The sequence below is a fragment of the Labrus mixtus genome, chromosome 14 (assembly GCF_963584025.1).
Source record: "Labrus mixtus chromosome 14, fLabMix1.1, whole genome shotgun sequence".
Taxonomy (NCBI): domain Eukaryota; kingdom Metazoa; phylum Chordata; class Actinopteri; order Labriformes; family Labridae; genus Labrus; species Labrus mixtus.
Window position 1 is genome coordinate 28989149 of NC_083625.1, and position 24986 is coordinate 29014134.

Here is a 24986-nt window from a genome sequence, read left to right on the forward strand (position 1 = left end):
AACTACATCTTATTACCACCACAACAAAATAACTGAGAGACAGGCTAAAGCTAATTTGTCCTCGCCGAGTCGAGTCTTGAGTCCCCACTGCGCAAGTCCGAGTCAACAAAGAAAAATCTAAGTTGAGTCTGAGGCGAGTCCTCATTAAGTCAAGTCAGGGTCCTTAAGGTTGAGTGTGAGCTGTTCCAAGATACACTTCAGTTCTTCATTTTGATGGAACATTAATTTATTTATTCAATAAGCCGATGATAAAATGCTTCTAGGTTGAGCTTTAGTCCTCATGTTTACCTCGGTCTTAGAGGAAGTGATTCAAGATTCAGTGTGTTGATATAGTTAAAACGAAAAGCCAAAATATCTTTAAATGATTAAATTACGTTGAGCAGTGCAAGAGTTCTTTATTTTGTTATATTGATGTATGAATATTCTGAACTATTTACTATTAAAGATTAGAGAAGACATTTACAGAAACTGTGAATGTTTTCATGTGTGCAGTGATTTCACTTGTTTTCACCCAAACAACAATCTGGTTTTAACAGGACAGGGGATAAACTCTCCTGAGAGGATACAATAAACTTTTACACAGCTCTGATGGAGCTCATCTTGTAAAGAGGACTGTTTCACTTTAAATGAATGCTGTATAAAGCTTGACTGTCTGTGTGGGACTTATATGTAGAAAACACATTTTATTTATTATCATTTGATTCTAAACATTTCTGTGGGTGCATCTGGAGATATAAATGATCGATGATGATACAGTGCTTTGTGTTAAATGTGCACCACACCTCTCTTAATGGGGAGACACACTGATGTTACTGCTGAGGTGGGATCCCTGCAGGTGTCTAATAAACTCAAAGATACCTGAGACCCGCCTGCTATTATTCAGAATTTTACATTGATGACTCTGTTCGCCCAATCCAAAGTTATATTAGTCCCCCCCCCATCCATCTTCTGAGTCTGAATGCAGTAAATGCTTGAGTCTAAGTCTAAGTCATCATAGCATGATTCCAAGACTAGTCGCACGTCCTGAAAATCAGGACTCAGACCTGAGGTAAGAGTCCTGGACTCGACACTACAACACTGCTTCTTCTTCAGAAGTTCACCCTCTTTCCCATCCTGTCTATAATATGATATGAGTGCAGTCGGGATCAAATACTAGCATTAAGTGTAACAAGTGATAAAAGAAACTTAAGGGATTTAAAAATGTTAACTCAAATATGAAATGAGAAGTGAGCTTGCAGCATGTTTGTGTATCAGGAGGTTTTCACCACAGGCCTCCTGTGTTCTCACTCACCTTCTGGTCTGTACTGGGCAAAGATGGTGACCACCTGTCCGGCTCCTTTCAGTGCTGCTGCTGCTTGTTCATGTGTTGCACCTCGCAGGTCAATCCCATTAACCTGGGTAAACAACAAAAAAGATTCAATTCAATTCATGTATATTTGTGGAATTTCTGTGTTATTTGACATGGTAACTTATTTTTATTTAGCTATGTTTGGGTCTAAATGGCTTAAATTCATGAACAGTTTAGAAAATATTCATGAAAAGATTCACTAAGGAGGCCCTTAATGTAAAAAATGTGATGCTTTTTCTGAATCCACAAACAGCTGGTACATGGCTCTCTATTATTTTATTATGCAGAACACAGAAGGGGCTTGTCTCACACTGCCTTGATTGTTTGTGTGTTTGTGTTTTCTACAGTGGCAGATCTAAGCTAACAATGTATCACAACCAAGTCACACAATCATATTTCAGGCAGCAGTTAATCAGCTAATTATGTTCTGCAGGCTACAAATACTCTTTTGGAGAGCAATGTTACAGCTGCTTCTATTTAGAAGAAGATCTAGCAAAAAACATTTCTCTTGAGGGATCCTTTCAAATCAGACACTTTGATTGTCATTCTAATTCTGTACTGTAACCGACAAAAAACCAGCATACAGTATTTGGTGAATGTACTTTGATTGGTTGCATGTGACCCCAAGTATAAAGCAGCAACCAATCCAGCCTGTTCCATAGCTGTTAGCTGAGGAGATTTACTGGAACAGTTCAAAACATGTGGGCCCCAATTAGTTATTTTGACCCAGACATATGCCATTGTGTTAATACTTTAGGCAAAATAATGTCTAAAGATGATGTTGATTTTTTACATTAAGGACTGAAGCTGTTTATCTCATTTCATCTTCTATATTATTTCTTTACATGACATATCTACATGGAAATCATTGGGCTCCATTAAAACTAAATGAAGGCAGGATATCCAGCATATCCTGCTTTAACATAGAATATATAACACATGGACAAGTGTGACCTCTGTGCACGTAATGAAACTACTTCTTTATGTTTTCTGCTCCTCTCTGTTCTTTATATTTTAAATGTGTCAAACTTGATGTAGCAATGTTATAAATGCAAAATGTGTCACTGTGTGTCTGCCACTTCTGCATTATTCTTTTTAAGTAATGTCTTGCCTCCCCCCCTCCCCCTCCTGTTGAGCAGGGATTGTCTGCTCAGGAAGATTTCAGAGGCAGTGTGTCTGAAATGTGAAAAAGGCTGAAGTAGGGAAATAAGTTAGTGTTAGACTTTAAAGTCAGGCCACTGTGGAAACATGAACTGGCTGTTTTCATCAAGGTAGACTGACGTCCTGATTGGATTTATCAGCTAGACACTGTCGTGTTGATTTTATAATCAGCCGGCTTTTCAGTACCATGACACGGCGATGAAAGGAGACAGTGTAATCTGTTGCACAGTTTGATATTACTGCAGGAGGCAAACTATTACAATTATATATAATGAGGCAGAACAATCACTTCCTCCATACTACTGCTAAGCTGTGCAGCCTTTTTGTCTTCTCAGTAGGTCATCATACATACAGTCAGTTTAGTATTTTTTTTTGTTCCATGGCACTGTGCTGTGAATATGTGAAGCCCCTTTAACAGTAACAGATGCTGACCAGGAGAATAATGTGTTGTGATAACACTTTCCACTGGGTAAGCAGGTCGCTAAAGTATAAGGATATGAAATGTGGTTACTTTAAGGACTTCCTATATTTCTTAACCTGGGTACTGTTCTGACATGTTTTGGTATTAGATGCCTTGATTGACAGCTCTGTTGACGAAGGAGGCTCCTGCAGCGCTGTGTGCACTCAATGAGCTGAGTTCAGCAGAAACAGCAAGAGGAAACATGACGAACAATAACACAAGAGAAACTGAACTTCCATAACTGTGAGTGTCTGCTTTAAACTTCAAACCAACAAACTATTCTGTTCTGCTGTGGACTGTACCCACCTGTTTCATCGCTAAGTGTAGATGTATGTTTCTGTTAGTGGAAGAGACCTGATGTCAGCAGAACGCGCAACCTCCAGTTGTAAATTCTTGACATTTCACATCTGTCATGGAGACATTCTGTCTTTGTCCTGTTCAATGTGTAGAGGCTGAATCCTGCTGTTTATTTGTACATACAGTGTTTTGACTTAGTGGGCATTCACACACAAAACTAAACTAGTTTTCACTGTGCATGGTAAAAGAAACATACACAGAGTGTGTTAGGAACTAATATCACATTCATGACATGCCTAACATTATCTCCAACATTTGTAGTGCAAGGAGGATTTCTGCAGCTGACAAAAAAAGGAACTTTGAAATGTTTGCTCCTGAAAGCTTATTTTTCCTTTATGTAATGTAGCAGGAGAGAACACTTTGCCTCACATGACTTCTGTTACATATCTTTATTATTATTGAGTTCATATTTATGATGAACTAAATGAATCATGAAAGAGAACACAAGCGTAGTTCACTCTGGAAATAGTGAATGGATACTCATATTTAAGAGAACTGTGTGCAGAAGTCACCTGGCATGCATCTAACATGACTCTGGTATGATTTTTTAAAAGAAAACGCCTGATTGGTTTTCTGTGATGAGACTCCCCATGTTTTCACACGATGCTTTTATTCTGACTTTTTTATTCTGACAGCTAAAAAATATTCATAAATCAGAGGTACCCAACCTTTTTACCTTGGAGCCCCCTGTGCTTGTATCTCAGCAAAAAAAGCAAAAAAAAAAAACTTCCCCCCCTTAGATCTTGTAGGTCCCCCTATGGAATCACGGACTACAGATTGGGAACAGTTTCAATAAACTTAGACTATAGTTCAATTATTAAGAGTGAACTTTATCAACATTGATGTCAGGTAGGTAAACATTATAGAGACACTGTGGGAAGTCTGTCACTTTCTGCTGCAATGCAATGCACCCAAGAACATCTTACCTCCACTCTTTACACTCCAGATAAGAGACTGGTTTAGTCTACTGGTTTAGTCTACTGGTTTAGTCTACTGGACCATGAAGAGTCAGTGTTGGTTTGGGAAAAAGGTAACCATATCTATTTTCATTTCATACATTTACAGGCCAACTATCATAAACAATGGGAATGTTTCTGAATCAGTTCTGAATGGTAACCTAATGAATACTGTGTAACTCTTTTTGGGGGCTGAGACCCTCAGAGTGAAACAAACTCCCCAGTAACTACCACAGACAGCGTACACTTCTCAGTTGTAATATAGGAGAAAGGATGCAGGACAATTAAGCCCCAAAGCCCTGAGAATTAATCTAGGCCAGTAGGACTATTACTCTCTCTATAAATATTCTGGGAACACACAGTGTTAACAGAAGTGGACCATTTGAAAGTAGAACTGACTTACACAGGCAACATCAGTGAAAACAACCAGCCCAGACTTTAGGGCTGATTAGTTTGGATCATTCTGTATTTTCAGTTATTCAAGGATAATAAACACTTTTTTAAATAACAGGCCACACACTTATGTAAATAAATGATGAAATACTTTTGACTCCTTCTCACTTTAAAATGCTTTCCAGCATACCAGTTTGTGTCTCGTGTCTATCAGGTCGAGTGGGCTCTTGTGTGTTGGGTCTTTGTAGATAATATAACAAAGAGTACGGTCTTTCACCTGCCCTTTTGTTAGGTGTCTTGAGATAACATTTGTTATGAATTGGCGCTATAGAAAATAAAGACTGATTGATTGAAGGTGCACTCACCGATAAGATCTGGTCTCCTCTCCTCAGCTCTCCACTCAGGTCAGCAGGCCCTCCTGCCAGGATGAAGGAGACAAAGATGCCCTCGCCGTCCTCACCTCCCACGATGTTGAAACCCAGGCCTGTGGATCCTTTGTGGAGCACCACCTTCCTGGGGTCCCTGTACAGACAGTTCAGATAGTACATGAGCTCCGGAGAGTCACTGGGTTTCAACATCTTTAGTCTGGAGAACGGAGGACAGAGAGGTGGACAACAAACGCGCTGTACGCCGACACAAGCCTCAATGATGCTTTGCTCAGGGAAGGCAGCTCAAAAGCTGCTGGATCTCCACAGGGGGATGGTGCTCTACTTAGGATCTCTTGTCCCCGATTTAGTTCTGATGGAAAAGGGACCTGGTCACATGCTTACACACACTCTGGTGTGCCTCTCCTTTCTTTCTTTGTCACAAACATTCACAGACGGGGACATGAAAATTGTATAAATACATATCTCTAGGGTGAGCAGCCTCCATTGGGGTTATTGTAACATTTTCAGGGTTCATATGCAAATACCACAGACTCTAGGCAACAGGAAATACCGCCCCTTCCCATAAACAGGACAGTCTCAGTGTGGAGGGTCTCACCATATACAGAGGCCCTATTTCTTTACTTTTTGCTTTTGCAGAGCATAAAAAGAATGAGAAATGATGCTTGGGGCCCCACTTTGTCCATAAAGAGATGATGGTAGGATAGACCTGTATAGACAGTAGTCATTCTTATTATTCTTATTTAATAAGATATTTCTGAAATCATATTTTTTGCATTATTGTATTTGCCACCACATTGGCTGTATTAGGTACAGATTATCAGAGAATGAGAAAGTAGAGGGATATTATAATGACTTTAAGAAGCACACTGCCCTCTGCTTGTGAAAACATGAACTACAGCTGCGAGAGGGAGAAAAAGATGCATCATCTGGAACTATACTTGATTTTCCTTATGTTTCTTTCTGTTGAAATCATAGCTGTCCCCAGATTTATGTTCTCTTTTGGGGAAAATCTGGGCTAAGCCTATATTGCAGGTGGATATGAGAGCTCCTCTACCTATAGATTCAACTTTTATAAAAGGCAGAAAACAATCCTCCCTGATAAGCAGCTTATTTTCAAACACATAGGCCACTCTAACTGAGTAGAGATACCCTTATTACAAGCTCTCCTCTGCTGTTTTCAGTCATCTTTGCAACCCTGGGTAATTTATGACAAACACATTCTCTGATCTCGCAGCGATGCAGTTTTGATGCCCGACAGAATGTACTGACATTTCAAGGTTATAAATAGATAAGAGTTTGTAGAAAAAAGATGCGGGGTAGATTAGGGAATCATTCACACAAAGAGCAGGACATTTACAGAGAGCACTGTGTCTTCTATATAATTATTATATTACCCTGCTCCTCATAGTCTAGGATCATTGATTAAAGCTGATAAGAGTCATCTAATCAACCCCCAACAGGAAATGCATGATTAATCATGGCACATTAAAAAACCTGAATAATATGGCACAAAAAAGTTCACTTTATTAGAAAAACATCACTTAACTTTGAGCAATCAAACTCATTTTATATTTAGTCTGAAAAACGTCTTTATCTACTGAGGCTTTGATGAATGCTTTAAGTTCTTTAATTACATCTGAGGAACATGTTGTGTTGTGAGTTTGGGTTTAGAGTAAACACTAAATGCTGTAATGAAACTGATGAGTTTGTAATTTTAGTTTAGTCATTGTTTGTTTGCACCAGGGGGACATTGGGATTATCTTAACTAGTAGAGCATAACATCTAAACTAACCAACATAATGTCACAGAAATGAAGCTTTAACTTCATGTGACTTCAGTAACTTCAGTAGCTTTCCAGAAGTTTACAGACTGTAAAAACCTGATGCACCTTGACTGCCTCTTCCCACTTCGATTCAATCAAATACACAGCTGTCCCCGACCAATACAAAATAATAGGATAGGCCTATCAGCTATCAATCAATACAAAGCTGATGCTCCTGTGAAGTTTGTCAATGTCTGAACCTAACCAATCACAGCATAGAAGGAGTGAGTGAGGAACAAGCCATTATGGACAACAAGCCATTATATGCCAAAAAAAGGCAGAACACATACAGTACTACTTCCATGAGGACAAAATGTTTGTTTCTAATCTGAGGAACCAGAGTCTCAGTCTGCAATAGTAACAGCATGGCACACCACAACACTCAAGTTCATGGTATCCTTTGATCCCTTCACTAAATTACCGATTTCTAAAGTTTAAAATGTAACCAAAGTTCAACTGTTTCAGAACACGTTCATCAGAATCATATTAGCTTCACATATTGAAACATATAGTGGCAACAAACCTGCAATAGTTGAAACTACTAACATTAGGGAAACATGCATCAAATTCAGAAGTTAAATTAATTCAAGATCAAATGCAAAATTGATGGAAGTCTGAAATGTAATGCACATGAAAGAAATGAGCTTCAAAATGCTGAAAAAACTGCATTAACATCAAACGTGCAGAAGATATTTAAAGGTAAAGGTGCATTGAGGAAGCACATTTACTTTTTTAGATGGTGAAGTAACAAAAATAACAACGACTCGGAGATATAAAGTCCAGCTTGGAATCACAAATTAAGGATGAGACAGCGATGCACCAGGATGCATGGAGGTAGCAGCAGAAGGGCTAACTGAGCTCTTTTGCTAACCCAACCTTTCTTTACTTGACCCTAATAGATAATAAGTTTGAGGGTAATGCACTTGGGAAACAATTTACTGTTGCATGTATTCATCTCAACCGAGCACAAACTGGCCTAAGCATTCTGCACATGCTCCTCGGTGTCATGACATGACCCAGAAGTCAAACAACATAAATAAAGAAAACAAGATGTAGGTATGAACAAGTGCTAGAGCATGAACTATATATTTTTGACACGGTTTATGTTGTGTCATCTGAGAGAGTGAGAAAACATATTCAAGTACATGGATGGAAGAAAAAAGAAATGCCTTTTACTAACTTGTTTGTCGAATGTTTGGTATGCGACTTAATAAGTCAAACTGAAGAATGTCCAATAGTAACGTGCTGAAATGGGACATATTGCCACCTACCGCAGCAGAATTGGACATAGAAGCATTAATACAATAATAATATAGATTCCTCTTGTCTTAACAGTGCCTGTGAACATACTGACTCATTCAGAGAACTAGGACGCACACTAGATGAAGTGAAATCAAATAAAAAAGTTCAAAACTTAAATAGAAAACTTTGGTGGGTGCTGCGTTGGTGGGTTTTAAGAACACATTGAATTTCTTACTAAGAATGTTGATGGAGGTGGACTGTGTGAAGATGAGAAGAACAGGATCATATGCTAACATGCTGTTCATGTGTTGGGATGAAACACTGAGTGGATGGGCTGGTGGGAAGTACCTGTTGATGTCCGACTCAGGGAACAGGCTTAAGTGAAAGTTTGGGAGGGGGGCAGAGTGCAGGAGGCTTTTTTCACACTCTACTGGGGAATAGTGTCGGGGGGAGGGTGCTTTGTCACAAAGTTTGTTCACAGTGCTGTAAACTGGCTCAGGAGGCCTACAGTGGAGCGAGAGACAAGAGCAAACAGGTTAGTGTTCAGACACAGAGGGGAGGGGGCCGGGAGGAACACATGAATGAAGATAAAAGAAGTATGAGATGTAGCAGAAGGAGAGGAAGTACTGCAACCTCATAACCGAACAAAAGTTGGGACTTTGTTTAAAATGTGAACTGAAACAAAATGTGGAGTACAAATATCAAATGTTGAAACTGCAAAATGTCTTTGTTTCTAGAACTTGAAATTTGGAATTTGAAGCCGACAAGATGTTTCAAAAAGTTGGGACAGAGGAAACAAAAGACTGGAACAGATTCTGATGTTTAACTCAACAGGTGAGTAACATGAGTGGATTTAAAAAGAGTCTCTCTGAAGTGAAGATGAAGAGGGGTTCACCACTGTGAAGATTATGGCAACACTTCAAAAAAATAATGTTTCCAATTGTTAAATTGCAAAGAATCTAGATATTTCATTGTCTACATTCATTGCTACATCCATTACAAGGTGTTGTTAAAAGAAAAAAATGATGCAACAGAGTGGTAAACATGACCCTGTCCAAACTTTTTTGAAACATGTTGTTGGCATCAAATTCAAATATGACATTTCATTTTTCGAAAACAATGAAATGTATCAGTTTCAACATTTGACATGTTGTCTTTGTGCTTTTTTTCTGTCAAATATAGGGTACCAATGTTTAAAACATGTCACATTTTGTTTTAATTTTACATTTTATATAAAATCCCAACTTTTCAAGGTTTGTGGTTGTTTATATGGAGTGAAGGGATCTGACTCTTTCTGTCCAAAGAACATTATGGCAGACAGTGGGAGAGCCACTGAAAATATGGATGGAATAAAATCCAATCGTTAATGTTTCAGTCTATGTAGTATGAGAAATAACTGTCAGTTTCTGATGGAGTGGTAAAGGCTTTAAATATCTTGTTTTAGTCCGACCCCTGAAAGATAATATGTTTACAGAGAAAGTAAAAATAAAACTGTTGATCATTTCAGGCATAGTTTGAAGCATAGAATTGACTATTTTGCAAAGGATGAAAGGTTGTTTAAAGCCTCATTTCTGTATCAGTATGTCACATGAGTCCTATTTGAACATGTTTTTGTCTCTGAATGACTAATAGGTAAAAAGTGTTTTGGATTTCTTGAGACGATGCTTCAGAAACACAGCCCTAACATCGCTCCTTTCAAAGACACCAGACTCCACTGAACTCCATTGTTCTCCTCAGATGAGTGTAAATGCTGTTGATAAACTGCTGCCTCGATTGGTGTGGGCTTTTCTGACTTTAGTGTTTAGAAGTGGTCAGCTCAGATCCAACAGAACTTTGTGTACTAATAATGGATAGTGGCAGCTCCTATGCTCTGTGAGGTCACATGACAGTCGATGGAGTCTGGTGGCTTTGAAGAGAGCATTAAAACATCTATATCTGGTATTTTGTTATTCATCATTTAAACAGAATATTACTTTTGCTTTTCCTCAATTCTTTCCTTAATTTTGCCATACATCCAAAATTACAATGCGACAGCATGTCAATGGAGAAAACAAGCACTTCATTATTTTTTCATTAAATGTGTTTTAGCTGAAAGAAAGATGAACTAGAATTAAACATGTTTGGGCAGAGACACTCAACAGTACTTCAAACTCCTCAGAACATTCAATGAAATGAATAATGATGCATGCTTAAAAGGATTCATGATCTCATTTCTTTCTTCATGCATGCAGGTCGTGACCGAGGACACCAAATATCTCACCTCAACTGGAAGTGCTGAGAATCAAACCTGTGACCCTCCCCGTCATCTAGAGAGGGATTTCTAGTAGGATAGAGAAGTCATCTTTTAAAATCCATCCACTGACTCATCCGCTGTCATCCAGTTATTACATTCAGAATGTTTCATTTTAAGACTCTGATCACAGAAACACCTGGAGGCATGCGACATGTAAGAACAATAAGAAACAGAAAAGGCCATGTTCTTAAAGTACTTAATGATAATATCAGGGAGTAATGAAAACACATGAGCACACAGTGAACAGCAACACAGTGTGCCTTAATGGAGAGAGAGTAACCAGCTGCTGAAAGACTTTATGTCTAATCACAGCGTGAACACACAGTGTGTTCACTGGAGCATATGGAACAGTATGGGAGTTTAAAAGTTATTTATGTTTAACAGAGGAGGCTGTTCATATATTCTACATTTCTACAATTCACTTAGCAGACACTTTTCTCCAAAGTAACATACATCAGAGAGTAAGTACAACACAAACAAGGATCTAGAAAAAGGGAACAATGTCAGTAAGAGCAAACGATCAGCTTTGAGTCTGATTGGACACACAGGTGCTGACAGGAAGTGACCAGAGTTTAAAGCACAACATTGAGGGCAGTTCTTGAGAGCTCTAATTAGTATGTATCTACTGTATAAGTTAGTAGGTATTCATGAAAGAGCTGGGTCTTTAACTTTTTCTTAAAGGTTCAGAGGGACTCTGCAGATCAAATGGAGTTTGGTAGTTCATACCACCACCGGGGGGCGACAGAGGAGAAGAGTCTAGTCAGCGTCTTAGGACCCTGTTGTGAAGGTTGGATCAGATGCCTTTCATTGGCAGAGCGTAGGGGGGGAGGGAGTGTAGACCTGGATTATAGAGTTTAGGTAAGGAGGAGCCGTTTTTGTGTCTGTTTTGTAAGCGAGCAGCAGAGTTTTAAATTTAATGCGAGCAGTAACTGGGAGCCAGTGTAAGGAGATGAACAGCGGAGTGACATGTTCCTCATTTTCAGAGAGGCAAGCAGGAGATCAAAATATAAAAAATAGTTTTCTATCTTCATATAAGAAAATATTTTGGAATTCTTCGTGAAAATGTAAATGAAATGTTGGATGAAGAGTGGACAGGGCGATCTGTGCAGAGTGGTGCTGCTGAGCAGAAAAGGAGGAGGTCCTACTTTATAAGGTGGTGGACTTCTCTTACATAAATGCATGCCCTCTGCTCCTCTGCATGCTTCTCTGTGATTGGCAACAATTATTACAATTATGCCCTACAGGCAGAAAACAATATTGGCATGGCATCGGTCAAATGGCATTTTAAAACGTAATGTTCCTATTTAATTCATCTACGATTGTATTGTTCCAACATGACAAACTTGCAGCAGAGACATATTTAGATTTGTAGCATTTTAGATAACAACTTGTAGGGTGCACATTGCATGATACTTTTAAATGCATTAAAAAAACAAAACTATTTCTTTAAAGTGCTTTTCACTGGATTGGATTTCTCTTTTTTCTGGGTGATGTACATTTCCCCTGGGCAGAAGATGTTAACACTAGCTTGTCCTATAGAATTAAGCTATTGGTGTAAATGAGTTTGGACTCCGGAACACACTTTGTGCCAGCTGAATGCAGCAGGAGAACCAAACTCCATCCTGCTGGCACAGCCTCAGCCTTACTCCCTCTGCTGTCCTGAGGACCAACTGCAGGGGCAAACCGCTGACTCATGGTGTCACTGAGGCATGTCACTGACCTATGTGTTTCTGTGAAGTCTGTTGTTGGTAGTCATACAGTTACAGAAGCTATTCAAGAAACACATATATATAAGTCATGCCTACACACTTACATATGCACTCCTGATCATTTCTTCAAAGTCCTGAAAGAAAATCCTCCTGAGTTGCTTGTTCACCTCACCTCACAAAAAAAGACTATCCCTGTCGGATGGGGGTCTCAGGAGGCAAGACATGATGTTAAAAGAACCTCACTGAAGTGCCAAACGAAGCAACACAATCCAACGCTATAATAAGAATGATTTTTTCTTGATATCAGTGCAGAGTGTAGTTCCACACTCTGCTGAACAGACACTTTTCTTGAGCATCCTGCAGCACAGCATTACTGCTCACATCTCTAATCCTGTCATCCTGCTCTCAGCCTTTCCCTCTCTGTTTACTTGTTTCCTGTTCAAACATTCAGAAAAAACTTCATAAAGCAGCTCTGCACGATCTGTCTGACTGTAGCTGAAGAGGGAAATGTAGAACTAGAGTTATCAGTAAGCATTCTGATAACAGATAACTCACACATCACAGTTCATCTTCTAAAGAAATAAATGAAAACCCATCTATAACTTATGTGGGTTATCTTCAGCTGCCTCTGAGGGCATGACATTCTTAAGGCAAACATTTTCACAGATCATAATGACATGGAGCAAGTGGCCAAAAGCATGGCAAGAACCAAGCATTTCAAACAGCTTTTGATTCTCCTGTGATACCTGTATGTTCAGTGAATGGACTCTGTCCAAAGCGAGAGGTGGGTAGGGATTTAGGGTGCGTCCAACTACATTTAGCTATTGATTATTCTGACTTATGTTGGCTAGGCTAACCTTGTTATGTGTGATCAGCTCTGCTATGTGCTTACTGGTAACATCGACAACTATATGTACATAAAACTACTCTACAGACATCACTGAGAAACCAAACAGTAAAACGTTCAATATAGCCTACATGAAAAAGGACCAGAGAAATGTACACGATCATTTAATAACATCACTATGTTGCACTCAAATTGTCAAAGAAGACAAAAACATGTCCACATTTACAGCAGTGTATTGTCTTAAGTCCACTGGTATTCATTATACATCATGGTGGTGTGATTGGTACATGGCGCTGGCCCCCATGGTGGTATGCCGTCAGCAATGGTATATACTGCTGAACTTCTGTTGTCATGATAAACAAAGTGCACAACTCAATGTCAAACTGACATGGCATGAATGACACCGGCATGCCAATCTCACCGTCCCTCCTGCACTGTGCACCAAGACACTCTGCACCGGGCATATAGAGTCTAAAGACTAGAGCCTGTACAATTTTTAACCTGGTGTCAAAGAGGGCTGAACATCTGGCCTCTAGGGGGTCAAGTTCAAAATCTTTCTGGAACACACAATATATATTTATTATTTTATGGTTGTGCAGATTAAACACTTGGAAGTTAAGTAACGCTGTGCATTTCTTCAATAAAAAAAAGGAAAATGTAATGTTTCTACGATTATTGTGGTATTTTAATGGCCCCTATACATGTACATATTGTTTTTGTGAGATCCTGAAAAGATAATGCTAACTATCAGAAACTTGACACTACCACAAATGGTCTCTAGTTTAAGTTATTTTCCATTCCTTTTTTAAGAGTAGACCCATGAAGTCTGTTTTTTACTGACAACACGTATCTGTCAGAGATTCAAATCTCTTCACAAAGATTAGAAGCAGTGGGTACACTGACAATTAATATAATTATTTGTAATAGTGGAAATGAAATTAGACCAGTCCATACGATTCAAGATTCTGACACTAAGGATGAGGTTTGATAAAATAAAGGAAGCTCCTGGAGGGACTTCAGCAGTTATTATAGTAGATGACTCGACTGTAGCTCTTTGTTCTAAGTCTTTGTGCTGAACAGAGCGAGCAGGAGGGAGACGAGCGGCTGTCAGAGTGCTGCACTTTAGGTCCAAGAGATAATCTCAAAGGCTATTAGGGATGCACCTTGGCCAAGAGTAAATACTAAACCTCTTAACTCTGAAGAGAATGGAGCTCTAATCCTTCACTTAACAAAGCTTAACACAGGACTCCTTCAGCTGCACCCTGAAATGAGCTTTTGTTATCACTCCCTGACTATATTCTTCTACAAGTCTTTAAAGTGAAATATGAGGAGCATTTTGAAGTCTAATCTTCTGATATTCACCTCTTTCTGTGATGCTGACTAACAATTTGTCCGTCATGTTTCAAACAATGTGACTAAAAAGAGACGAGCTGAAGCTGCTGCTCGGAACAAACTCCATGTTTGATAAACAGCAGGCCTCTACCGCTGGACACTTTTGTAAAGACAAAAGCTTTACTGTGGGATAAGCCTCCATCAGAAATGTGGCTCCTGTGTTACTGGGCCTTATGTCAACTTGTTTTAGGATTAGGTGTTTGGGGATCCGAGCTGGGGAGCTGCTAATGTTCGATTGTGACTGATTAAACCTTCTTCTTTTCAGACTGAGAGCAGCTTTAAGAGAGGAGAGACTGAAAACTACAAGAGAAAAGAGAAAAACACTGACAGTTGAAGAGTAAACTGGAACTTTCAGGTCTTATATCAATTCTAACCACAGGGCTTAAAGCTAAAGAAGCTCTGAATCTGACACTAAAAAATGCTTTCTTTTCTGTGCATATTTCTGTAGAATAGTTTTAATTATCACCAGGAGTGAAACCCTGTTTGGATCACACTTTCTCTACTTTCTAAATACTGTAACATTTTCAAACACAGGGTCACAAAACATATTACACGTTAACATTCACAGTTTGGTTAAGTTGATGACCTTAGGAGGTTAAGTTCAGACACCAAGCTACTACTACTACTACAATTTGAAGCTTTGTGCTAAAGTAATAAGATAAACTATACTGATATCAAAACTCAGTAACTACAAAAATGACTTGTACATTTAAATGAATAATCAATGTTTGTAGTGTAGTGGCTGAGGTTTCTTCAGGGTGACAGTGACCTAAGAGGTAAAGCAGATAAGCCACTTTATTGAAGATAGGCAGTTTGATCCCGGCTTCCCCAGCAGATACTGTTCACATTTCCTCTTTTACACCACATGTCACACCTACACATTCACACACTGATGGAGGAGGTTGCTATGCAAAGAGAGCATCAGAAGTAACTAATCTCATTCATACACATTCATACGCCATCAATGAAGCCGCAGGGGAAACTTGGGGTTAAGTGTCTTGACCAAGGACACATCGGACATGACATGTGGCTGGAGGAGCTGGAGATCGAACCTTGAGACACAACCGACTCTACCAACTGAGCCAGAGCCGACCCTATCAATATAAAGTTTTTATGCCCTCTATCTATATGAATATATCTTAAACTAGACATATGGGTACATCTTTACATGTGCAAAACTTCTTCATTGAAATCATTTTAATTGGTGGATTCAAACCTCATCAACACTTTATCACATGGACACCCAATTAAGCTCCAAGCTCAGCAGTACATATTTGTCCTGGAATCGATAAATAGGGGAGTGCACAGGAGGACAGGCATGCACAGTTAAAAGAGGAAGAAAAGTGCAGTATGAATAGATTTACCCTAACTAAGAAGAAACAATTCACAGCTGATCATATGGAAATTGATCTGAATAAAGGACAGTATAAACTACCCCTCTCTTTCTGAATGACATTTCTTTACAAATTGAGCAGATCTGATCAGTCTCTCAGGTGTTTACATGGGGCGTTTTTATTCTGATCAGGATTTTTTTCCCATGCAAACATGGCTAGTGAGATCACATCATGATGAGCAGTTAAGCAACCTCCTATACCACTGTAAATATACTGTGTGTTTAATTGTGTGTTAAAATTGTGTTTAAATGTGTGAATGTGTTATAACATGTAAAAAGCTTCAAGTAGTTGAATGGAGCTATATAAGTGCAGTACAAATACAATTTGGAGTTTTAGGCAAAGATATGGTCAATAAAAAAAACTTTGTTGGGTTAAAGATTTCCAAACTACTTCAAAGTTTCAGGGCAATCTAATGAAGCCATAAACACATTATGATGCATCATGTAACACATCGTCTGCCATGCTGTCGTTTTCAGAAGACTTCTAAGCCCCGTCTCAGTGGAAATGAAAACATGATGGCTGGTTTTTATAATCCAGAAAAGCAGACACAAAAAAGCAAAACAGTGTCTGTCTGGTGCCACAGGTGAGAAAACACAAAGATATACAGACACACTGTATTCTATTCGATTTGATCCTTTACTACACCTTTTAACAGTTAACTCAGCAAATCCACTCAAATCCACTCAAATCCACTCTCTGCTCATGCTGGTGCATCTTTAGCTTTGACATTATTTTCACTGTTTACCGACTCTACAGAACCTTTGTGAACAACAGACTGAACAAACACCAAAAGCTGTTCCAGCACCATGACCTTATTATTATAAAATATAAAGGAATGTGTTTCTTTACAAGGTTTAAATTAGAAGAAGACTTTCACCTGAAAACACAACAGACATATGAGACTGCAGCTGGCCTGCGCTTTTCAAACCTGCTGTTCTATAAGACCCTGTGGTTTTTATTTGTTTGAGTAAACTTGGTGAGAGTGTAATATTTCAAGATCCCAACGGAACAACAAGAGCTTTCTTCATTTCCAGAAGTTGTTTTGAGGATATCTTTGAAAAACACTACAGGGGAAAAGTAAAACACAGGGCCAGATTCACAAAAGGATTATGCTGCTTCTGTGACCACTAAACCCTGTCAGATGAGTCAAAAAGACAGCAGGGTTAAATGCTCCCATACAGCACCAGTGCTGTTTGCGGGTATTTGAATGATCCATTATAGGAGTAAACAGAAAGGCAGAGGTGAGCTGCTGCATCAGTGTGCACCACTGTCTTGCATGTTATGTTATGCAATCATTTTTGGAGAAACTGGCCCCTTTCTATACTAATAGGCCTCATTGTATTGCACATCTAGTTCACTAACACCGGAGCTAACAGTCACACACAGTTAGAGTGGGAAATGTATGGTCTGCTGAGAGTTGGTGCTGTGTTTAGAGAGATGTCAAACACAACCTCTCCAGTGATCAGGACAACAATTCTGCTCCTGAACGACTTCAATTATCTGTCAATAAAGTCTGTAAATATGACTTTCATACTATTAATACGATCAGGGGTTAAATCAGTACAGGGCTGACAGTGGCTCTGTGAAAACAGTCTGGAGCTGTTACATCATGATGACGGAGGAAGAAAATCATATCTCACTTTTCAAGGTTGGCCTCTTAATAGACTTGAAGAATTGTCCCATCCCCTCCTAGCTCATCAAACAACGAAGGAAACAATGTGTTCTGTCAGCCTTAGGGCGCAGATAGGTCAAGAACAAAGGTGACCATAGCTTCTCTCCACATTCAGACACTGTAAACTGCAGGGAGCAGGACAACTGTTTGTGCTGTGCCTGAATATCATTAGTGCTATATGCTCAGTGATTAGACCTGGAGACAGAGCAGATAGGGGGTGGCATTATGCATTATTTGGGATGTATTAGTGGCTGCAGTCCATTCTTAGTCAATCAGGCTCAGTCTTTACGATAAGTGGGTTTAAATGAAAAAAAAAAAAAAAAAACACCAACAACAGAAATGAGTCGAGACACGGGGGAGACAGGAGGAGTGGACAAAGCATCTACCTGTAGGTTTAGAAGTTAAGTAGAAGGGAAGTAATTACCGTAAGAAGGAAAAACCATCCAACCTGTTTATATCCTCTTCCCCCAATAAGTGCTTAGGGAGGGGGGAATAACTCCCTGGGGAGATGGGGGGGAGGCTAGACTTGTACTCCAGAGTGCCACTGTTGATAGGAGAAGAGATATGGTTTTCCATGGCTGGAGAGAAAGCTGTGGAGGAAGAGGGAGAGGTTTACAGTAGAGAAATGTGCTGCCACATTTCCACATGCAAAGACAGGACTCATACACATTCTGTATTTTAGACATCTGTGTACACCAAATTCAGACAGAGAACTGTTTTAATTATGGAGGCTTGTGAAAGTTCATACTGTGTCTTTACTGTCTAAAAGTAGAAGTTTTTTTATAATATGATAAAAACAAATAATTCTTCTATGACTTTCTAACAGAGCAAATCAAACACCCTACTGTACAGAATTAAAGAAAAACAAATTTCCAATAAAAATAATTCTAAATAGTATTGCACAATATTATCAATATTATGCTATTACAGTTGTTTTTCATAACACATATTTGCTAATATCAACAATCTTCACAATCATAGTTTCAGCATGAGCCTGCTCCCTTCAGCTAAACCATAAAACCAAATCTACAGTTAGAGAGCAGCAGGTAAACAACACACATGTTCAGCCGCTCAAAATCTGGACACAGAAGTCAAACATCACATATGATAAGCAGTAGGAGATACATGCATCTGCGTTTAGTGTAAACTTATTAAAAGAGGAGCCCTCACATGAGTCATGGGTTCAAACAGAAGAGAGGAGGACTTACAGTGTGTGATATCTGGAGGCCCATAGGGATCTGATAGGTAGACATTAGTGGGCTTTCCCACCTTCAGGTAAACCACATCCGACGTGTTCTTCAAAATGGCCACAGCTTCTTCATGAGACACTTCTTCCAGACAGTAGTTGTTCACCTGCACACACACACACACACACACACACACACACACACACACACACACACACACACACACACACACACACACACACACACACACACACACACACACACACACACACACAGTTTGTTCACTCTTTACAGGCTGCCTCTTGTTTCCTTACAGCTCAGTTCAGATTAGTCCAGCGTGCTCCCTGCCTCCTAGAGACTAGATTATGACAGATGGTGTTTGGGAGAGAACACAGCAGTAGGAAGGGAATTAAATTAAGGACTGGTAAAGCAAGAGGGATGCCCTCCTCAGGAGGAAGCTTGTGTTACACCGGCAGGCTGCTTCTTTCTAACTAAGGGACTGTTAGCTAGAGACTTGATCATCACTGAAATATCATTGAGATTAAACATGTAGGAATAAAAGTGTCAGCTTTAAGAACATGACACAGTTAACACAGTGCTGGTTAATGCATGTTCACAGTGTAATCTCAGTGATGGACTCCCCTTTTAGTCTCTTTCACATCAGACTATATAATAGTGCCAATTATTTCAGCAGTAATCAGTTAATTCAACAGGGGTCTAGTAGTTCAACATTACAGAAGAGACACAGGGACACATGAAGTCAGTCATAGGGAGTGCTGAGAGAAGACCTTCTATATTATGATCTCATACTCTGTGCTGCACATATTCATATGTTATTTAATCAATCTGATTCATCATCTTTGTACTACATCTAAATAGCCCATATAAGGGGTAAACATAAGTTTAAACATTTTAATAAGCTGATGGTTTTAATTGTTCCTGATTTTAGGGAGTGCTAACCCTCCATAACAGATTTAGAATATCCAATCCAATATTAGAAAATGACTCTTTTTGTCAATGGTCTGGTCACTTTAAAGAGAGCTGTGTTACGGTTTCTACTGTAAAAAAACAAAACAAAAACGGGGTGTAGATGGCCTAGCGGTAAGGTCTCGCTCCATGTACAGTATGGAGGCTATAGACCTCCCAGCAGGTGGCCTGTCCAGCCTGTGGCTCCTTTCCCGCATGTCATTCCCACTCAATCCACTCTCCTATCCAATAATGGTAAAAAGCCTGTTGAACATACAATGCAGCTTAGCAAGGGTTCACTGCCACAGCAGAGGGTGATTGATGCCTTTGCAAGTGGTACACATATGGTGGGACAGATTTTGACCACAATTTAGTAATTTCATTTGATTGATTTAATTTAATTTATTTTTACTAAGTTGTGAAAAACTGGCTTACAAAGTAATGATCCCCTGTCTCATTGCAGTGAGAAATATAGATTATTGATTTAACACTGCTATCAGATCAGTACTCGGTATCGGCTGATCTGCCCAGCCATCAAATTGTTATTGGAAGTTAGATTGTTGAATCACTAGTATTTATTAAAGTATCATTGTGCATGTTTTTAAATAAAGCCTTCATGTCTACTCACCATTAACAACCTGTCTCCAATGTGTAGCCGGCAATCCTTCTGTGCTGCCCCGCCATCTATGATTTTGGTAACGTATATGCTGTTGTCACCCGGGATGTGCTGGTTCCCAACTCCACCTGCAATACTGAAGCCAAGCCCTGTGTGTGTGTGTGTGTGTATAAGAATGTGGTTAGTTACAAACCCATCACCATACGATGATGTTAAAAAGATAAACAGTACACGGAACCAAAAAGATAAGAGAAAAGTTTGTCTTCATTATTTTGAAAGCTTTCTGAAACATATTCTATTAAAGGAATGGTTTTACGCTAAACTGATGAGATACACATTTTTAAACTATCACCTGCAACATATAAATCCTGCAATACATTTTGCCCCATGTGCCAGATGGTGTTACAGTTTGTGACTCACTGACAGCAACAACTTATGCCTCCACTTTTTAATAAGCCAAAGAAAAGTCTGTAAAGAATCTCTTCGACTTAATTGATGATCAAAGAATATGCATGTGTGTTATATGTTATTTAAATAATGCAACACTGTAGCCACAGCGGCCAGTGAAATTAATTCCAACATTTGAATTAGATCTTGACCGATTAATCAGCCAGCCGATAATATCGGCCGATATCAGCAATCCAGTGAGCGATTATATATGTGCCGATATTACTTGATTTAGTCACCAGTCACAGATCTATCAGTCGGGCCTTACTTTTAATACTACCAGATTAGGTATTTACAAAGCATTAATGACAGGACCCAGTTTAATGTGGACAATGTGTGTGTTTGACCCACCTTTTGGTCCTTTGATAAGTTTGATCTCAATGATGGTCTCCAGCATTGGCCTGCGGCGCCGCACATACAGTCGGACTATAGAACCGGCAACCTTTAAGGCTTCCACTGCCTTACTGTGGGAGACTTCAGACACATCTGAGTCATTCACCCGGAGAATGCAGTCATTCACTCTGGAGGAGGAACAGAAGGAATCATTCATATTAATTAACAGCAATATTTTAATATTTAAATATTTGATCATTAAAGTCTGTAGTCACAGTGTTCCTCTCTTCAGAAACTGCCATTAGCTTCAGATGGAGGAGAGTGTCGGCCGAGGCAAAGCATCCACTGTGAGAAAACACTTTATGTTAGGTGTAAGATCTGTCTGTATAGTTAATAATACATCTACTGATGCACAGACTTGGACACATCATCAGTGTTGTTTCCTGGAGTCACTGGATGTTTCGGGTCTTGCAACAGACACCCTCCTCCGACCTGACCGAGGCTGATCAGACCCCGGCCTGTGTCCAAGTGGCATTCTATTACCCCCACTGCTCTCCCCTCTTCAACCAGAGCCATCTGGAGGCTTTTTCAGCTGCCTCCACGTTGTTGCCTATGGCTCTTCTTCGGTTTGCACCTGTTATTCCCAGTGTGCCGTAGGCTTTGCTCAGGGAGTGACTGGCAAACCCCCGACTGCCCACCTCCACTGGCATACACCTGGTCTTCCACCCGTTCCTCCGACAATCCTCCACCAGCTCCTGGTACTTCTCCCTCTTTCTTTCTTGAGCCTCCTCCATCCTCTCCTCCCATGGAACTGTCAGTTCCAGCAAGAAGAGTTGTTTTGTGGCCTCTGAGATCAAGATGATGTCAGGTCTCAATCTGGACTGGGTGATGTGTGGTGGAATTTCCAGCTGCCTCTCCAGGTCAACTGACATCACCCAGTCTCGGGCCATGGGGAGCAAACCAACAGAGCGGTTCTTTGGTGTTTTCTCCGGCCTTTGTCCTTCCTTGACAAAGTGAATGGCCTTAGCTGTGGCTTGGGTGTGTCGGCTGCCCTTGATCCCCTTGCTGATTGCTTCAGCGATGGACTTGAGGACCTGGTCGTGCCTCCATTGGTACCGGCCCTCACCCAGCGCCTTGGAGCAGCTGCTCAGGATGTGTTCCAGTGTCCCTATCTTGGAACACAGGGGGCATGCAGATGTTTCTATTTTGCCCCATATGCATAGGTTGGATGGGCTTGGGAGGACATCATAGACTCCCTGAATCAAGAACTTCATCCTCTGGGGGTTCCACTGCCAGATATCCTTCCAGGTGACACTCCGCTCCATCGCCTGCTCCCACTTCATCCAGGCGCCCTGCTGCCGCATGGTCACTGCTCTGCTGGTTCGCTCTTCCTCGACTGAAGCTCGCACCTCCTCCTGCACAAACCTCTGCCTCTCCCTTCCGCTGGCAGGGTCATATCGGGCCGCTGCTAGGCTCCCAAGTCCAGCTCTGCCTTGCGCCACTGTTCCAAGGATGGCCTTGTGCTTCAGTCGAGTTTCTGCTTGCTGGACTGCATCCGCTGCCCTCCACTTCCTCCCTGTCCTCACAACAATCCCTGCCCCAGACACTGCAGTCTGAATCTCTGTCATTCAGACTGCAGTTGAAGACCTTTCCAAGGCTCTTCACCGGCTTCTCAGTGACTGAGGGGATCTGGTGTTCTCCCAGCCTGAAGCGGAATTTGTCTGTGACCTTCCCCTTCTTTAGAACCAAGGACCTGGACTTCGCAGGTTTGAAAGTCATGCGTGCCCACGCCATGATGCTCTCCAACCCCTGGAGGATCCACCTGGCTCCTGGTACAGCTGTTGTTGTCACTGTGAGGTCGTCCATGAAGGCTCTGATGGGAGGTTGCCTTACTCCAGACTTGCTGAGGGGGCCTCTGCACTCTGGTTCCGCTGCCTTGACCAGCATGTTCATTGCTAGTGCGAAGAGGGTCACTGAGATTGTACAACCAGTGATTATGCCCACTTCCAGCTGGTGCCAGTCAGATGTCATCTGGCCAGAGGACACTCTCAAGCTGAACTTGCTGTAGTAGTCCAGGATGAGGTCTTTCACCTTCTGGGGTACATGGTGTTTCTCTAGTGCGACCTCCACCAGCTTGTGGGGTATCGAGCCATAGGCGTTGGTGAGATCCAGCCATAGCACAGCCAGATCCCCTCCGCCTTCTCTTGCCTCCCTGATGAGCTGGGTTACCACGCCTGTGTGTTCCAGGCAACCAGGAACCCCCGGTATTCCTCCCTTCTGCACTGACGTGTCGATGTATTTATTGCTCAACAGGAAGTTAGAGAGTCTCTTGTTCTCAGACTTTTCATCTTTCGGTATGTACACTCCCTCCGCATACCTCCATGACTGGGCGATCTTTCCTCTCCTCCAGATCACCTTCAGGGCCCTCCAAAGCCGGTGTAATAGCTTTGGGCAGTTTTTATACACCTTATAAGGCACTCCGAGCTCTTCCCTGAGGCTGTGGATCTTCCTTGCCCTATGGCTTGGAGCATAGGCCGATGGCGTGGGCTTGGGTGCCTTGGTTCCAAATCGCTCAGCCGCGATGTTCACTATGAAGGTGGTCATCGTTTTCAGCCGACGATTGTGCAACACTGTGAAAATCTAGTTTTTCATGTTTATTTGACCTCAGGACTATGAATGGGTTACAGTTTATCAACACAAGGGTGTAAAAATGAAATTAGTCTAAATTCCCGCGGGGCGTTGACAAACCATCCATGACCTGGAAGTCAAGGGCACAACTCTCCTAAGGATGCTCAGAGGAAACAGCTGGGACCCAGCACACACACACACACACACACACACACACACACACACACACACACACTAGTCTTTTTAAAATGTCAGATTTTGTGTAGGTTTTTTTCTACATTATGGTTTTTTAAAAACACAGTCTTCATGAGAAGCTCTTAAAGTGCTCGCAGCAGTCCCTTGAGCCCGGCTGCTGCATTAAGTATGTTCAGTGCTCTGCTCTGTCAGGGCAGACCTGTGTCTGGCTTCTACATTGTTAGAGTATAAAACCCCTAATAGGCCTCCTTCCTCACAAAGATTAGACTCCCCTTTATTACCCATGATGCATTTGTTCTGTGGCTGAAAATCCATTCGGCTAAATTTGATTTATACCCTGCCTGCTTCATCCGCAATCTGTTTGAGATTGACGAAAAAAAGTGTTGAATGCACCCCAAGATGTGCTACAGGGCAAACAGCATCTCTGTGTGCCTGTGCTGTTTGTGTGTATATGGGGCTAAATTGGCCATTTTCTGTCAAAATGAACCTCATTGCAAAATGTCTCAAACAACAGCACCAACAGCCGCTTCCAGGTCATTTGTCATGTGCCAACTTTCCAGTGATCAGGAAATCAATTTTGCATCTGTATGACTTAAATAAAAGTTATCTGAATACAGTTTCTAATTATAATTCAGGGGTATCAGGGGTGAAATTAGTCCGGGACTGCCAGAGGCTCAACCCAGCACATACGTATACACTTTGTCCACATGTGGGAAGATGGTGATGTCTCTCTGTTTGTTACAAATAGGAAGCTGTGATACACATGATGAGTTGTGTCTTATCTGTAAAGACTGGACTGGTAGGAACACTGGTAGGAAGAGTCCCCTCCCCATCCAGCTCATGATCTACATTTTGTCTGTCTGGATAAGAGCACACAGCACAGTTCCTCACAGCAAAGAGAGGAGATGCAGACAGCAGTAACGTGTTTGTGCTCTGATATTATTATCGTAATGCAATTCAGGGAGCAATTAGTGAGCGCAATCCATCCTCTGTAAATTCCCCAAGTAAGTTATTTTATGAACTTTCTAAACCTCTTAAATGTCCAATCTCCCTGTGTCTCCTTTCACAGTGTTAACAAACCAAATGAACATAGATCAAACGTCATTCCCAAGTGGACTATTGTGAGATAATGTAGAGACATTTATAGCCAAATGAATGAAGATGAAGCAGTCAAGTTTT

At 40.8% G+C, this 24986-nt stretch overlaps 1 protein-coding gene across 17 annotated transcripts in view; it reads right to left on the reverse strand.

Moving 5' to 3' along the window:
• Nucleotides 1-24986, reverse strand: part of dlg2 (discs, large homolog 2 (Drosophila)) — a 159755-nt gene that overhangs the window by 23216 nt on the left and 111553 nt on the right. For 9 of the 17 annotated variants that reach the window (XM_061056067.1, XM_061056066.1, XM_061056063.1 and 6 more), the window contains 8 exons: nt 21003-21172; nt 20217-20353; nt 18644-18788; nt 17860-18025; nt 10389-10448; nt 8477-8632; nt 5041-5197; nt 1292-1394 (listed from right to left, as the gene is read on the reverse strand). In XM_061056067.1, the coding sequence (XP_060912050.1) occupies nt 1292-1394; nt 5041-5197; nt 8477-8632; nt 10389-10448; nt 17860-18025; nt 18644-18788; nt 20217-20353; nt 21003-21172 (1094 nt within the window). The remainder of the gene's footprint in view (nt 1-1291; nt 1395-5040; nt 5198-8476; nt 8633-10388; nt 10449-17859; nt 18026-18643; nt 18789-20216; nt 20354-21002; nt 21173-24986) is intronic. The other 8 variants (XM_061056079.1, XM_061056077.1, XM_061056075.1 and 5 more) reach the window with 3 other exon arrangements.